The sequence below is a fragment of the Prionailurus bengalensis genome, chromosome A1, assembly GCF_016509475.1.
Source record: "Prionailurus bengalensis isolate Pbe53 chromosome A1, Fcat_Pben_1.1_paternal_pri, whole genome shotgun sequence".
In the NCBI taxonomy this organism is placed as follows: Eukaryota; Metazoa; Chordata; class Mammalia; order Carnivora; family Felidae; genus Prionailurus; species Prionailurus bengalensis.
In genome coordinates, this window is record NC_057343.1 from 129,856,704 (window position 1) to 129,874,689 (window position 17,986).

At 38.1% G+C, this 17,986-nt stretch overlaps 1 protein-coding gene across 1 annotated transcript in view; it reads left to right on the top strand.

The window, feature by feature from the left end:
* The window catches only part of ZSWIM6 (zinc finger SWIM-type containing 6), a 198,115-nt gene that overhangs the window by 113,716 nt on the left and 66,413 nt on the right, over positions 1-17,986 (top strand). The window contains exon 2 of the mRNA XM_043591029.1: positions 10,750-11,106. Coding sequence (XP_043446964.1) covers positions 10,750-11,106 — 357 coding nt within the window. The remainder of the gene's footprint in view (positions 1-10,749; positions 11,107-17,986) is intronic.

The following is a 17,986-nucleotide window of genomic DNA, read 5'->3' on the forward strand; positions in this document are numbered from 1 at the left end:
TACAGTGACACAGAAGGCAAACATTAGAAGTAAAAAAGGTGTTTTACATTTTAGAAGAGAGATCTTCAAAGATAGGATTGGAAAATTACTCACTGAAACTAGAAGTTACTTTCAGACAAAATTAATACGTCTTCTAATTTTTCTTCTTTTCTCTACTGTTTGGAATCAAATCACATTTTAAGAATGTCCTATGTAAAATGTGGACAGTTTGAAAAAAATTATAGCAGTTCCATTAATTTGGAAATATGAGTATATTAGAATTACTACAGTAACAACAAACCTTTGCACGTTATTGTAATGGAAATGCTAGCATGCTCCTGGAAGCTTGGCATTTCCAACAGCTTGTATACTCGCCAAAGGGCTAGGGTTTTTTTACATTTGTTGGAAATGCCAAGCTTCCAAGAGCATTACATTTCTATTACAGTGCTGATGATAGCAGGCATTCCATAAAAGGAATCCTTGTGGTGGTTAACGTACATTGTCAGTTCTACCACTTAGAGCAGTCCTGGAAGGTAAGGTATTAGTAATCCCTTTTAATAAGAAAATCAAGGCTAAATTGCTTGTCTAAAATTGTTTAACAGAAATGTGTTGGAATTGGAAGGAAATTATGAAGTCCTACTTCACCTTTTGTTTTCCTGTACGTTCTGTTGCCTCTGACTTTTTCTTATTGAGTATTCTTTCCTGTAGGCAAAAAATATGTTACTAAAATAGTTGCCAGTTTTTTTCTCATTAATTGGATTGTTTTACATTAAAAATATGTTTTATTAATGTTTTATTTATTTTTGAGAGAGAGAGAGAGAGGGAGAGAGAGCGCGCGTGCACGCGCACCCCGGTGGGGGAGGAGAAGAGAGTAAGGAAGACACAGAATCTGAAGCAGGCTCCAGGCTCTGAGCTGTCAGCATAGAGCCCGACGCAGGGCCCGAACCCATGAATTGTGAGATCATGACCTGAGCTGAAGTCTACACTTAATGGAATGAGCCACCCAGGTCCCCCAGATGGATTGTTTTGAATTCACAAAGAGCCATCAATTATGATGAATCCATGGGACACTGTGAAACAATCTCTCTGTAAAAGTAAATACTCTCTGATTGATTTCTAATTTTTATGTTTTAATTATGATTTTGAATGAAGGTTTTACTTAAAAAATTATGAATATTATGGAATTTTTTTCATTTTTTTTTCTTAATGCTGAGACCATTTAAATATTCCATACCTGTCTTCTTGGAATGAGGAGCATGTAGTTTACATAGTAAGCTAGAAATTGTTTACATTCTTTATATCACAAGCTATATATTCTTTTCTGTTCTCTTTACTGTGTTCACTTAAGTATATTTTTGACTAGAAAAGACTTGTTTAAGCTTTAATTCTAATCATCATGGTTATTGGTTCTCTGGACCACTAGCAGCAGCAGCATCACTTGGGATGGTGAAACGGGCCCAGCCGTCTTGTTGTATAATGAGTTTGCCAGGTGATTCTGATGCACATTCCAGTTTGAGAAGCACGATTTTGTATGTTCCACATACCAAGAGCCTAAGAGGATTTGTGCATTCTTTCACCTAACAAATGCTTCTTGAGTGTTTCCTTCAGGATAGTCCTCTGTGATGGAAATACAGCAGATATCTGCTGTCTTAGATGGTGTCACAGACCTCTGTGTCTCGCTTAACTCAGTGTAAGGGGAGAGTGGACTCCCAAGTTTATAGCATCCTGGGCTTCAGACCAAAGCTTTTATTTTTTCTATTTGTGACTTCTGCAGGACAGGTCATGCATTGCTTGGAAGAGCCGCATCACTTCCTTCATTTGACAGTTATAAGGGCCGGGCCTGTTCCAGGAGCTGTGTTGGATCTTTGGGCTACAGAGATGAAAGACAGTGCCCTGCCTCCAAAGGTCCTAAACCTTAACACTGTTTACTGTCTATATCTATTAATTTGCCTCCCTTCATCCTTTTAAATTTTTTTTTTTCAACGTTTATTTATTTTTGGGACAGAGAGAGACAGAGCATGAACGGGGGAGGGGCAGAGAGAGAAGGAGACACAGAATTGGAAACAGGCTCCAGGCTCCGAGCCATCAGCCCAGAGCCTGACGCGGGGCTCGAACTCACGGACCGCGAGATCGTGACCTGGCTGAAGTCGGACGCTTAACCGACTGCGCCACCCAGGCGTCCCCCTTCATCCTTTTAAACCACTAATGTGTTGGCATGGAGAGATTTTACTTGTGCAAATTTATCATTTGGAATATAGAGACCCATGTTCCTAATAGTCCTACAGAGCCCTATCTAATCCAGAGTGTGTTCTATCACTGCAACTCAGAGAGAACCTCAGTTTGTAAAAAGGGGAGGATGATTATAACCCACTTTGCAGGATGGTTGTGAGATGTAAGTGTATCAGATTCTAGTCCTTAGGCATTAGGAATTGGTGAGGGCCAAGATGTGTGGGCTCATGTTGGGATTGAGGGCTCAGGCTGGAACTTCAGGTTGTGGTTGGAGGGTTTTGATCACTGAAGCCTGCAACTCCCCTCTTTGGTCTGAGCAGACTTTTCTCCTTACCTCTTGGCTCTGATAAACAGCATTAGTGTCTAGAGTTTCCCCTTTCTTTCCGATTCTAAAGCAAACAGCCAAACATTTCTGAAGGTTGTTTGGCTGTAAGCAACAACAGGAAATAAACAGGTAAAAAGGATTTTCTGTCCCCTCTTGATTTAGGCCTGGACCCTGGGAAGTAAGACAAAGGTGTGTAAAGGTGCTAAGAGTTGGTGTTTGGGCACCAAAGGGCTCTAATAAACTTAATCTGTACTTCAGAAGTTGAGGACCCAGGTGAGAGACTAAGTAGGGGAGGGGAAGAGGAGGAAATACCGAATTGTAGGGGTGCAATGGCAGGGGTATTGAGGACTATGCAGATGGAGCAAGGGAGCCTGGCTGATCTGGCCTTTAAGAAGGGTGGAAGGCTAGAACTCCTTTGCTTGTTAGAAAAGGTTGGCATTTAAGAAAGTGGAATTTAAAAGATTGGGGCAAATAATTTAAATTCCTAAGCACCTTGCAGCTTTACAGATGTGCAAATAAATCAAATTCTGTTAATTTGTTTACCTCCCCCACCAGCCCCCTAATTCTCAGGTTCATTGATGGCTGTTTCCCTCACATATGCATGTTAAAAAACAGAACCGCATTCTGGAAAATTATGGTAATGGTGATTGTGGGTAATCTGTAGGTACTTCAAGATTTCAGATGACAGAACGATGTGATTTTTTTTTTTTAATCCAATGCATTCCCCTTAAACTAATGTTCCTTCTAAGTGTGTATTGCAGATAGCTATATTAGTAGATACGTGTCTTTTCTTCAGAAATAATTTTAAATAACTAATGCCATTCATATCTAACACAGGTATTGTGATCATACAGACCCTTTTATGAAATGGTGCAAGAATATGCATTAACTAGAAAATAAACCTGATACTGAACAGAATGCCGCTGGGAACTCTTGGTTGGGCCCATCCAGTGCATGCTCCGTAAATTTTTATGTTGTTTATATGGTGTGCTGTGGTTTACAGTCTGGTCTTTGCATTAATTTGCCATTGTCTTTCTCTCAAATATTAATGAAGTGTAGGAGTGATTCCATCCCAGACAGACATTTTTAAGGTGAACTTAAAAATAAAGCTTTCCCTTTAAAAAATAATTTTTCTAAGAGACTGAAACTGCTTCATTAGTGATTGCCGGCAAAATCTCCTAATGTCTCCTAAGCTGTTTAAGCTTAGTATTAGAAATTAGGGCTAGAGAATTTAATTAGCCAGCTCAGAGGATGCAGTCTCTTTAATTTAGGATTTCCCTTTGAGAAAATTATGTAGTTGAAGAAGGAATATCATATTTTAGACAAGGTGGTTTTTGAGTTGTTTTGTATTTCTATCTTGGGCTCTTACCGCATCTGTATTACTGATCTAGAAATTGTGCATGATTTGAATTAAAATTTTTTGCAAATTGATAATTGCAACATGGCATGTTAGATTGTATACAGTATTTATTAGAGTTAGGAAAGGTGAAAGTTAGGCTTTTGGAGGCAGTGATTAACTCATCTGTTTTACCAAAGGGCACATAATCAAATATTAGTTACTATGCAATTCGCCAATATAATGAGTTTAGTCAACCAGTGAATACTTTGTTATGAGAGTATTAAATGTTGACACTTTTGCATTTTTAGTCTTAGCTTAAAAAATCCAAAAATACCCTCTCATAACCCTTACCACCCTTTCAGCCATAACATTACATTGCCTTGGTTTCTGCCTTTAATTTCCCCAGGGGTTCTTTTTATTTAGGAAAAGGGTGAAAAATGTATTTGTGTAAGTGCTACACCAGTGCTTCTGTTAAATTCTTTTTCAACAAAGAATATGTTACTTGAGCGCCTCATGCACAGGGTGCATATTTTTCTGAAAAGAATGTACCCCGAAAGAAGTAGTTTTTAGTGTGTATTTATTTCATGTCTCCCAGTTTATTTTAGCTTAGAAATTTTCTAATGCTTTGAGTTTGTAACGATTTTTCAGTTAACTGAGCATGTACATAGGTACATACATACATACCTACATACATGCATATGCATGTATATGTACAAATATATATGCACAAAGTAGCCACCCTTTAGAAATTCTTTGTATATTTTATTTTTTTTTCAACGTTTATTTATTTATTTGTTTATTTTTTGGGACAGAGAGAGACAGAGCATGAACGGGGGAGGGGCAGAGAGAGAGGGAGACACAGAATCGGAAACAGGCTCCAGGCTCTGAACTATCAGCCCAGAGCCTGACGCGGGGCTCGAACTCACGGACTGCGAGATCGTGACCTGGCTGAAGTCGGACGCTTAACCGACTGCACCACCCAGGCGCCCCTAGAAATTCTTTGTATATTTTAAAACCGTTGTCTTCCCAGTCTGGTATCATAGGTCTCCTTGTCCCCTTTAAAAATGAAACAGAAATCTAACCTTAGATATGGAAAATCAGTTTTCAAGGAAAGTTCATTGTAGAATGTTAGTGACAGAGTAAATGTTTGCTTTCTAGAAACTTTCATTAATCCTTGTTAATGTGAGATTAATGTAGAGGTTATGAATATGTGTTCATATGTGAGAAATTTGATGTAGTATAAAATACAAGTGGAAATAATGCCATTTAAAAGATGATTTGGTGAAGAAGATTTATCTTTTCCATTTCTTAGCAGTACATTCTAATAGCAGCTTTTTGTTTTTCTGACCTCATTCTTAAGGAGTCCTTTGCTAATGAGGATTATGCCTATTGATATTAACTGTTTGAAATTAAACCTGAGAAAAGATAATATATTTATTAAATAACAGTAATAAAGTTATTAACATAAATAGCATGCCTTTATGAAAAAACAACTTTACCCCCCCCAAAATATATTTTCGTGGAAAAGGTGGCATTGTATTACATTTTTGAAAATCTTTGTAATGTCTGTCTTTATTGGAAGAGATCTGGATTTTCCTGTCCCTATCTTCATTTTGTTGTGATAGCACACATCATGTAGCTTCTGGAAAATTAAATGTGTACACTTGAGAGGGAGAGTTTAAAAGGTCAGTAATGCCGAGATGGAATTATGAAAACAATTTTGATCTTGTAGACCCTGTGAAAGGGTCTTAGGGACCCTGGACCACGTTTTGAGGATCACTGCATTTTAACATTTTAGAAATATGTATGACTGCTAAAAAAAAAAATCTCTTCCCAGTTTTCTGGTTTCTCTGTGTACAAAGTAACCATCGATCACAAAATTAACTGTTTATGTGTTGGTGGAACTTAATGGGAAAGGGGAAAGAAAGCTGGTATATAAGCAAAGGACCCTGAAGGGTTTTGGTTTTGTTGTCAAACAGCAGTGATCCCTTTAGTGTCCTCCAACTCATTTACCTCAAACATTCTCAGTGGCCAGGCTTACTTTACAAGACACCTGTCAAGTGAGAACCACCACCCCCCCCACCAGATTTCAGTAGCATAGATTAAAAAAAAAATGTTATAGATGAAGGGATTGTATCTACCACCCCTCTCCTGTTTCTCCAGCTGGGAGGGTAGGGAAAGGGAAATAAAATTTAACGAGCACTTTTACTATGTGCCAGGTGCTTTACGTATGTTATTTCATTTAAATTCCCAAAACAACCCTAGATGGTATTTCTAGCCCCATTTTGCAAATAGAGCAAGACTCAGAGAGGTTAAATAACATGTCCAGAGCACTCAGCATTTAAGTGACAGAGTCTGATCCCAATCACAGTGTCTCTATTACTAAAGCCCATACAGCACTGTGCCTTGGTTTGTGCTTTGTTTTTCTTCACTTTCTGCAGGTTGAGAATGTGAATACTAACGTTTTTTGGGGGCTCCCTGATAAAAACATGGTGATGAGGGGCGCCTGGGTGGTGCAGTCGGTTAAGCGTCCGACTTCAGCCAGGTCACGATCTCGCAGTCCGTGAGTTCGAGCCCCGCGTCAGGCTCTGGGCTGATGGCTCAGAGCCTGGAGCCTGTTTCTGATTCTGTGTCTCCCTCTCTCTCTGCCCCTCCCCCGTTCATGCTCTGTCTCTCTCTGTCCCAAAAATAAATAAACGTTGAAAAAAAATTTTTTTTTTTTTTTTTTAAATTTTTTTTTTCAACGTTTATTTATTTTTGGGACAGAGAGAGACAGAGCATGAACAGGGGAGGGGCAGAGAGAGAGAGGGAGACACAGAATCGGAAACAGGCTCCAGGCTCCGAGCCATCCGCCCAGAGCCCGACGCGGGGCTCGAACTCACGGACCGCGAGATCGTGACCTGGCTGAAGTCGGACGCTTAACCGACTGCGCCACCCAGGCGCCCCGAAAAAAAATTTTTTAAAACATGGTGATGATAAAACAATTTGCCCTGAGAGGTTTGCTCTTATGGGATTAACTATCTTTGACAGATTGTATTTTGTAAAGTCAAATAAATACTTTTATAAGAAAAGGTTTATGTAAGTTTTTTGGTTTTAGTTCTTTGAAAATTAATTGCCCGTGTTTTACTACAGGGTATAGAATTGCCTGCCCCTTTCTTTGTCCTTAGATCTGTCATATAGAACAGTTAGCTATTCCAGAAAGAGAGTTTTTATTTGCTACTCAGTTTGTCATCAAGGTTTGTCAAAACTCCAGAAAGGCAAAGTCCATTCTTAGGAATATTATTTTGTTGCAGGTCACACACTCCCTAAGAGGTAAGATCAGCTTGGGTAGGAGGGAATAAGGGGTGGAGGAAGGATGGCTTATGTAGCTCTCTAGGGATTGCTGAGGGAGTATTCTTAGTTCTCTTGTGGGTGCTCTGGTATGATATAGGACCAACTAACTTAGAGTGTGTTGGAATTTCAAAGGTTTCTCAAATTGGAGATGCCAAAATACATGAGTACACGATCCTGAAGTGAGGCTTGATGGAATTCTTACAAACTGACTCAGTATTGCAGTCTTAAAAAGTACTTATACCAGCTGTCGCGTGTGCATGTGTGCGTGCGTGTGTGTGTGTGTGATTTTCCTGTATTTAAAAGTAAAGCCATTCCCCATAGTGACATCAACCATCTCAACCTAAAAGTAAGGGGCGGGGGACCCCCTCCCCAAACAAATAAGCCTCAGAGTATTTAATAGCTGTCACAAAGCTGGTCACATTAGAGGTGCAGCTGACCCGAGGGCAAATAATTTTCTTTGAAAAGGCTAGCAGTATAGGAGAGGAGTCCTTGTGATAGCTGATAGTGGAGAAAAGTAACAAAAAGCCCGCTGAAAAAATGCTGCCACCTGCAGTCGGCTGTTACAAAGAATGTTGCCCCACTCACTTGGTAGCACCAATAGTCAGCTGATTAGGGTGGCAGGGGAGAACTTAGAACATTTAGAAATATTTCTAAGAAAAATGTTTGGAATTTTTAAAGGAGTTGGGGGTACTTGAAAGATAATCTAGAATTGCTTAGAAAATGAACATTATTAAACACCTTAATCTTTGATGATATCAGATTAATGAAGTGTTACTCTGTAAGACATATGTATGTTTATGTGCGCTTTCATATATCTCTTGAATTAGATTGTTTTGGAGGCCACAATATTATATGGTTTGCTTTTTAAAAGACTTTGTGAGAATAGTAAATATTTGTTGTAATGAAATTGAATAATAGATGAGTTTTTCCTTCGGCATAATTTAATGATCGCAGCATTCATTCAATACACTTTACTTCCTTCTGACTTGTGCAGCTTTTTGCAAAAAATTGTTTGAGGGGTTCATCACTTTTCTTAATAAGGGCCTCTTCTTTGGTAGTTAAATCATTCTCTTTTGAAGTACCTGTTATGTTATACCCTTACAGATTAAGTAGTGACTAGTCCAACTCTTAGATCCTCAATTATCTTGACTTTTCCTATGATTGGAAAAGTTGTCCAATATCACTGTCATGGAGAGACAAAGATGTTGACTTGATGGACAAGGAGAGCTATGGTGCTGTGAAGCTGGGAGAGATCAATTTTATAAATGGTCAGTTTATGTTAACTATTTTCCCATAGTGATAACCGGTTTCTTTGTATACAACATGTCTGTGAAGGTAGAAAACATTGAGATCTCTTGCACTGAACGTACAGAATATACTTCAGGACTTTCAGAATTATCTCTTATCCATTGGGTTTTTTTCTATCTTAATCTGTGCCTGTCTTGTGGATTTTTAATTACTGTAGGCTTATCGTGCATCTGGTATATAGTAAGGTAAGTTTGTCCTTACTATTCTTCACTTTTGAAGTTCTCTGGGTGTTTACTTTTTCTGTGACTTTTTCCTCATGGGAAAATACATTAAATTAAAAAAAAATAGAAGTATATCTACTATGTATCTTTTCTTTAATTGTAGTATTCAAAAAAACTTCTTGACCAAAAGAGGTAAAGGAGACTGGAATATTCATTCTGAAACAGGGATAATATAAGCTCTTTGTAAGAAAAACGAAGATTATCATATTACAGTTCTCTAAATTTCTTACCATGAAATTTAGTAGTAACTTGTTTTTAGGGATTGCTCTTTTTAAATTAACTTGGTAAAACTTATTACCACACTTTTCTCTTTCCTTCTATGTTACTAAATATGAATTATTAGGATGAAATTGTATTACTCTGAAAGATTTCTTCTAAACTGAATAGTGAGTAGTATTTCTTCCAGCTCTCTGGCCTGATGATCATCCCTTGGGGGAGACAGTAAGTAGGGTTCAAGTGCCCCATATGTGAATTCTATGCATTATGTAGTTGTCATTCTCATGTTATATGTCTGTCATCCCTCTCAGATTTCCCAAATGGTAAAGATCTTTCTTTTTGGGAATGAAGACAGTGTCCTGCTTGATGAGTTTTATTCAAGTAGCATAGATAGTGGAAGGCTGAAAGAAAGTCAAAACCTTCATTCTGGATCTTATGTTTCTGTCAAGTACTCAAAATCTTGAGGTAAATTGGTGTCCTGAAAGTTCCCAAAATTATCTCCTTAAGGTTTAGCCCTTACCTCTGAATGTGGTTCTGAGAGAAGGAAGGTGGAACTGAATGGATGTGCCAAAAAGAAATTTGGGGTTAACTTTCCACATACTGATATTTCCACATATGGATAGTGAGAGGAGGTTTTGTCCCCTGGCCAAATAGGCCAGGACCGACTGATGTCAGTGTGGTGGGAGGCAGTTTTCAGTTGGCTGTATGGTTTTCCTAGAGCAATCCAAGGGGGAGTCGTGTGTGTGTGGGGTGAGCGTCTCCTCTCTGGACCATTGTAAGCAGCGACCAAATGACCTCTCGGTCAGGGAGGGTGTGAAGGATTTGTGTGTAGTTCTAAGTTTAAGCTGTAAAGACCCTTTCCCCTTGGTGATTCTGTGTGCCTGTGTGTTTGTGTATGTAAGCATGTTTAATAACCTTACTTCTGTACCAGCTCATTGTGAGCTACTTAGACTGCGGTATATATGAGGTTTGGTGGGCTTTGAAGTTCTACCAATAGGCATTGCTCATAGACATTGCTGTATTGGGGCATATGTTAGGCACGGATTATTAAATTAAAAAAATTATCTGGTCACAGTCACCTGGGTGGCTCAGGCAGTTAAGCGTCCGACTTCGGCTCAGGTCATGATCTCATGGTTTGTGAGTTCGAGCCCTGCCCTGCATCAGGCTTTGCACTGCTGGTGTGGAGCCTGTCTGGGATTCTTTCTCCTTCTGTCTGCCCCTCCTGCACTCTCTCTCTTTCTCTCAAGATAAATAAACTTAAAAAAAACCTTAAAGAAAATTTATCTGATCAGTGTCTGTGAACGACCTGCCCCAGAGTTGCATTGTTGGTTAGAAGATGTTAGTGGCTGCCTAGAATAAAGGAGGGAAGGGAGGAATTTGTTGAGCACAAAGCCAAGCTGGCCTTGTTTTGTTTTTTTGTGTCTTTAAAGGAAGAAAACCACTGATCTGGGGATTTGTGTCAGGTATACCACAGGTTCAGAGATGAGTGATTATGGCTTGTTAGTGCGATCTAACAACTTCCTATAGGTGTGATGGTGGTATACTGCAATCCATATTTTCATATAGATGTGTAAAATACTTTAGCATGTCTGTCAAATACCATTGCTTTTTTCCCTATAAAGTGTGGAGAACGGGAGGCGGGAGGATGTTTGCGTGGTCTGAATGTTTTTACTTGAAAATAAAAACTGTCAATATTTTTTTCTCACTGCTGTCAAGTACTGCCCATTGCAAAGAATTAGAAATACTTCATAGCATCTGAATGCAGCAGCTAACCTCTCTCCTCCCTTTCTATCACATAGGTTTCCACTTGAGTGGCACAGTGACAGAACCTGCAATACAATCGGAGCCAGAAACTGTTTGCAACGTGGCCATCAGCTTTGATCGTTGCAAGATTACCTCAGTGACCTGCAGCTGTGGAAACAAGGACATATTTTATTGTGCTCATGTTGTGGCACTGTCTTTATACCGCATCCGCAAGCCAGATCAGGTCAAACTGCATCTTCCCATTTCAGAGACTCTCTTTCAAATGAATAGAGACCAACTACAAAAGTTTGTACAGTATTTGATCACAGTGCACCACACAGAAGTTTTGCCAACTGCTCAGAAATTAGCAGATGAAATTCTTTCCCAGAATTCAGAAATCAACCAAGTTCATGGTGAGTATAGACATTCATTCTGTAAGATGTCTTTTCTGTATTCTTTTTCATTTATAAATTCCTTTCTTCTGCATAAAAATGAATTAAATGTGAATTTAGGTCTTCAGCATTATTCTTAGTAGGCAAGAGAGATTTAAAAATTTTTTTATTATTAAAGTATTGTTGACAGAGGTTTTTAAGTTTAGTTTTGTATCCTGAAACATTTGTTTCGAAGTGTTTTGTGCATTCTATTAGATAGCAAACCTTTTGTGCCCAGAAAAATTTCTCAGTTGTTAAAGGTTGACTCCTATGCTTTTACATTTGGTAAAATTTCATCAAATGTTAGATATTGGTTGTGGAAAACACAAGACTTATTTAATTCACCTTTGTCAGCTTTTATCAGTAAATTAACTTGGACGTACTCTGAATTTTCTTCCCCCATTTTCTTTTAAGATTTATTTTCCAAGAAAGGACATTTCTGACAGGATGACTCATATTAAGAAAATTAAATTATTCTTAGAAAAATATTACAACTGGGCTGCCTGGGTGGCTCAGTCGGTTGAGCAGCTCAGGCCATGATGTTGCAGTTCGTGGGTTTGAGCCCCGCATCAGGCTCACTGCTATCAGCACAGAGCCTGCTTTGGATCCTCTGTTGTCGCCGCCCCCTACCCCCCGCCCCCCCCCCCGCCCCTCTCCTACTTGCGCTCTTTAAAAAATAAATATTTTAAAAAAACATATTACAACTTGTTCAGAGAGAATTTAGGATATGATTATCACTGTGTAAGAAATCTCAAAAATGGTTTCTTATAAACACATTTATCAGGTGTTTATTTTGTGATTGCAGATATGTTGACTTACAAGAATGTATGTGCAACCTGTCAGAAATACACCCACAACCTATTTCATGGAGTACATTAAAACAGGATAAATAATATGGCTAAGTTATAGGTTGTTATGCTTTAAAAACATTTAGACGTAATTTTAAAAATATTTAAAAATATGTTGAGGAATGTAACACAGTCTTGACTAGGCAACTCTGGGGCCTAACATTTTTGCATTTCTTTAGTTATATTGATTTGAGATACAGGACTCAATCTATTCTTTTAGGTTTCTAAAAAGTCCTTAATTGCTATAGTGAATGTAAATATTTAAGGAAAGGAAGTTTAATATTTATTTCTTGAAAACTTTTAAAATTGTGAGGTAAAACATGTAGGAAAGTGCATAAAATATGAATATGTAGTTTTAATAAAGTGAACCAACAACACAGGTCCCAGAAATAGACTGCTGTCAGCACTTGAGAGGGTTCCATATGTCCCCTTTCTGTCACAAGCTCCTTTCTCTTCCCCATGGTAACTAACCACTGCCTGGTTTTTATGGTAATCACACCTTGGTGGTTTGTGTTTTGTTGTTGACATCATTAAACACTAGTTGAGTTTTATCTGACTTCTTTCATTGGAATCATGTTTGTAAGATTAATGCATACTGTTTCATGTACCTGTAGTTCATTAATTTTCATTGCTCTGGAGCAGCACTGTCCAAGAGAAATATAATGTGAGCCACTTGTATGGTTTAAAATATTGTAATAGCCTATTTAAAAAGAAACAAGTAAAATTAATTTTAAAAGTGATTAATCTCAATATTCATAAATATCAAGTCAACACAAAGCTGATACATTTTACCCTTTTTTTTCGTATTTCAGTCTTTGAAATCTGGTGTCTGTTTTATACTTACGGCATACCTTAAACCCCCCGTAGTCACAGTGCTGCAAGTGCTTAATAGCCACGTGTGGCTAGTGGTTACCTTATTTACTGGACAGCACAACTCTAGAATAGTCTAGCTCTGAGAACATCACCGTTTGTCCATTCCACTGTTGATCGATCTTGTTTTGAATAGAGCTGCTGTGAACATTCGTTTACAAGTCCCCTAGTGCTATAAGATACTTTGAAAATGGTTTTTATGTCAGAGGGACACCCCCATAGCCATACTTCTTCTAGTAGTCCCCATATTAGGTTCAGTTTTATTAGAGAGGTATCACAAGGTGTGTAAAGCATTTTACTTGGTAGAGCCTGCCCTTGTTAAATACAATATTGTAAACAACTGTGGCACTGAAGTACCTTTGACCCACCAAAGGACATGCACTCAAGGACTCGTTCAGGTAGGCTTCTTCTTTGTCATACTACCTCCCTCAATCTTACTGCTTTGTGAAAATTCAGGCTAGGTAACAATCATCTCAGATTTCTCAGGAGCCTATCCATGGCTTTTTTATTAAATTGTTCAGTGGAGGCAGAAGAATAGGATATACCATTTCTTCAAACTTGTATGTGTTCTTCAAACTTTTATTTCCTCCCCCCGCCCCCCGAATTTATATAATCCATTAGGGTTACTTTGTTCTCTGAGTTTTAGTTTAACCATAGGTCCACATCAACAATCATTTGTTCTGCATGGGTCTTCCTTGTTTTGAAGAATAGCAGCCCCCAAAGTTTCTTGTCTAAAAGCTTTGAAAATTCATTTTTATGTTCAAATAATAAGACTAATGAATTAATGTAATGCAGAGCTGGGTGCAAGAAAGTGTTCCTATGATATTTATATTTCTTTCAGAATTTCTAAAATAAGAAGAAAAAGTTTTCCAAGGAAATAGCAAGGGCAGAATGCAGATTAGCTTTAGGCTTAGTGTGGTTTTCAAATAACTTGTATGAGAACAGCTTAACTAGAGCAGTGAACTTGAGCAGTTTATCCCACCAGTTTCTTCTTCACTTAATTTATCATCAGATTTGCTCCCAGCCTGGAAATGGGCCAGTTACATGAGCTGCCTTCTTGCCTTCTGTCCTTGTATGATACATGGTAAAGAGAAGACAGGTAGGAAGCAGGCCATGACTTTAAGTGACAAAAGGGGAACCCTGGAGAGTGTTATTTTAACTGTTAGATCGATGCCTTATTAGAGAGTGGGATTAAAAATATTTTGCAGTATTTGACCACATGATTTCACCTGCCTCCAAACATCTGTACATAAAGCATTCTCCAAACCATTAAAGCAGTGCTTTTTTTGTATGGTCTTTTGGGTGTAGTTTTTCTTTGAGTAGAAAGATGTCTTAAACACAAATATTGATAGAGTTAATTTTTCTTTAAGGAAAAGCATCACTTTTACTTGGCCAGATAATAGAGTTGGGATACGATTTAGTTTCAGTTATCTTAATAGGTATCTTAAAGACAAGTTTGGCTTCCAAATCCTTTTTAGAAGAAAGTCATAATTTAAGGAAATAACAAACTATGTTCGTAACAGGTTATTCATTTTTCTTAAGAACTTATTTATCCTAATGTTGCTTAAAATTCTATTAGTTGCTTTTCCTTATTATAGTTGACCCTTGAACAACATGGATTTGAACTGCACAGATCCATTTATACCTGTATTTTTCCCGTAAATATATGTATAGCACTATAAGCGTATTTTCTATTACAATTTTCTTAACATTTTATGTTCTCTGGCATATTTATAGTAAGGATAGAGTATATAATACACATATAAAATACATGTTGATTGACTTTACCTTATTGGTAAGGCTTCTGAAAGTCAGTGGTAGGCTATTAGTAGTTACCTTTTTGTGTAGTCAGACGTTATACATGGATTTTCCACTGTTTGGGGGGTTGACCCCCCAACCCTTGCATTGTTCAAGGGTCACTGTATTTTGGAATATTTTCTTTCTGCAAGAATTTTATCCTGAGGAGTTAAAAGCTTTCTCAAGATGATTTCAGGCATATTATTCCTAACAATTTCCTTTTTAACTTGATATTGCATATTTATAATTGCAGTAGTTTCTAGATGAAGAAACTGAAGAGAATGTGTTAGTACATCCAAGCTCACAGACTGAGCAAAGGTACTTGGAATATAGACTTAGTTATTGTAATAGTTCATTCCTTGTCAGATTTTTTTTTTCATTTCTTTGTGTTTTCATAACACTCCCCCCCCACACACACATAATTTTGATTAGATTATAAAACTAACTACTGTATGCTAAATAGTGGCTGTAAGATAGTGATGTTAATGGCCCTCCAAGGAGATTTCCCATTATATCCTGCATTTTTTTTTCAGCAAAATTGTTTGCTTTCATTTTTTTATTCTAATAAAACTTTCCAGCTTCCACATTCTTAAAAAAGATGCTGGTGTCTTCACTAAGTACTTTTCTAAATTTACTGATTTCCAAGTGCTAGTCCTCTCTCTTACTTAACTCAGCCTTTTTTGGTCCTTTACGTTTTGTATTAAAGGAGGTGTATTACATAGATTGGTAAATCGTGGTGTAGAGACAGAACATCAGACTTAAAATCTGAAGGCTTAGAGTCCAGTATTGTCTCTATTATGTATGCATTACTTGAGTAACCTTGGGTGAAGCTCATTTTTTTCTCATTTACAGTGGTCATGCTCTTCTCTAACAGCATTGGCAGAATTTTAATAAGAAATACACGTATAATAATAATAATAGAAATATTACTGAGTTTACCTCATGTTCAGTGTATCCAGAAGTTCTCACAGAAGAGGGTAGAAACCAATTGGGAGGGGGGGGGTGAATGATATCACAGTTGGAGGTCATCTTACTTTACTCTGACTTTCTGTCATGTATTTCTTTTCCTTCTACTTTCTCCCTTGTGCACTTTGCCCCCCCCCATGAGCTAGCCTGTAGTGGGCACACTACAGCAAAGAGGGACAGACTAAGCGGAAGCTGGTATTGGTCTTGGCTGGGAGCAGAGTGTGTATGTGTGTGTGGGGGGGGTCATTTCAGTGGCCCTTTCACTCCTAGAGCCTGGGCCATCCCAAAAGTAGGGTAGACTCCTCCCTGATATCGCTGTCATGTGCCCAGAGATACCATTTCAGTCAGCTAGAAGCAGAAGGAATATATTCACATGTTAGATGCACTTGACACATGACATCCAAGATCTCTTCCACCTCTGATTCTGTGGTATTTCTACATAGACACAGGAAGCACCTGGTATCATACTGCAAAAGGTGCACCTCCTGTGGTTCTACTCAAGTGTGCACTTACGTGTTGTTCTTTGATGAGACATTTGAATTTGTTTGAGCATGGTTCAAATAAAACCAACATCATAAATTCCATTCATGCCTGCCAGTCCTGCTTAACTTAGCCTCCAAATGCCTCTGTGTCCCAGCCATCTTATATATCAGTCCATTCAGCCTCTCTTAGATATTCCAAAGAGACAAGCAGACCTACTCAGCAATCCTGTGTTCACTGTGTAGCTTACTTTTAGTTGATTGTAAACTCCATCAGGTCCGAAACTATGACCTGTGTGTGTATCTTGGTGGCCTCCCTAAGGGCAGTACTTAAGAAGCAGTAGGCACTCGGAATTTGTTAAATAAAAAGTAACACTGTCATTTTTCGTTCTGTTTTGTTCTTAGCAGGAACTTGGAGATTTATTTTTGTACACATACGTGTTCCAAATCTAGCAGTGAGCGACAGTCGGAGTTGTTTGATGGAGGCCTTATGTCACATCTTTCTTCCTTTTGTTCCCCTGTGGATGGTCATGTTCATTGTAATCGGGCTTGCATTAGCAACCAGTTTTTACAAGTATCCTAGGGAGATAATTTGGTTATTACAAGCATATTCTTTCTTTCGTAGGACACTCAGGCATTGACATTTGGTGAAACAAAGGTATGATCTACTGGTGATTAATACAATTTGCAAATATTCTGTAGGAGAGAATTGAATTTGCTGTCCTAAAGTGCAGCAGTGTGAAAGTTAGAGAAATTTTAAAACAATTTAAAAAAAGTATGTTGGAAAAATATATAGTAATATAGAACTGTGTGAAGATAAAAAGACAAATCCGGATTGGCTCCTTCATCAACCAGCTCCTTCCTTAGTGTCTCCAACAGTTCCCTTATCCCTGAAGGCAACTACTGCTGACGGTGTGGTTTGTATTCTTTGAGACAGCTTTCTTTGTGCACACACATATGTGGTTTTTAAAAAACAATTAAAAATATTTTTCTCCCTTTTGCTTTTTTCTCTTAATATATGGTGTATATCTTATGTTAGTACAGACGTGTCTATTACTGTTTTTAATGCTGTGTAGTATTCCATATTATGGATACATTTAACTACTAACTTACTGAATAATTTTGAAGTTGCTTTTGTTTTGTTTTTGTACTGTGTGCAGTACCACTTCAACCATCGTGTGTGTGTACATGTGTGAATTTGTGCAAATATTTTTGTTTTTTGTTTTTAAGTTTATTTATTTTGAGAGAGAGAGAGCACATGAGCAGGGAAGGGGCAGAGAGAGAGGGTGAGAGAGAGAGGATCCCAAGCAGGCTCTGCACTGTTAGCTCAGAGCCTGACATGGGGCTTGAGATCATGACCTGAGGCAAAAATCAAGAGTCCTTCTGAGCCACCCAGGAGCCCCTGTGCAAGTATTTTTGAATAACAGATCCTTAGTAGTAGAAATGCCAGAACAAGTGGTACATGCATTTTTTAGTAAGTACGGCTACATTTCCCTCAAAGAATCACTGGGTTTATTTAAAAAAAATTTTTTTTAAATGTTTATTTATTTTTGAGAGACAGAGACAGAGCACAAGTAGGGGAAGGGCAGAAAGAGAATGAGACACAGAATACAAAGCAGGTTCCAGGCTCTGAGCTGTCAGCACAGAGCTCAATGCAGGGCTCAAACTCACAAACCATGAGATCATGACCTGAGAGCCAAAGTCGGACGCCTAACCAACTGAGCTACCCAGGTGCCCCTCACTAGGTTTATTTTTAAGTTTTGACTAAAACTAGATGTTTCTCTAATAAGATTTAAATTTTTTTTTTTTTTTTTTTTACAAAATTGATGGAATGTATGACCATGTATGTATGACTATCTTCATATGAAAAAGCATTTCACTTCAGCAAAAGAACTAATCTTA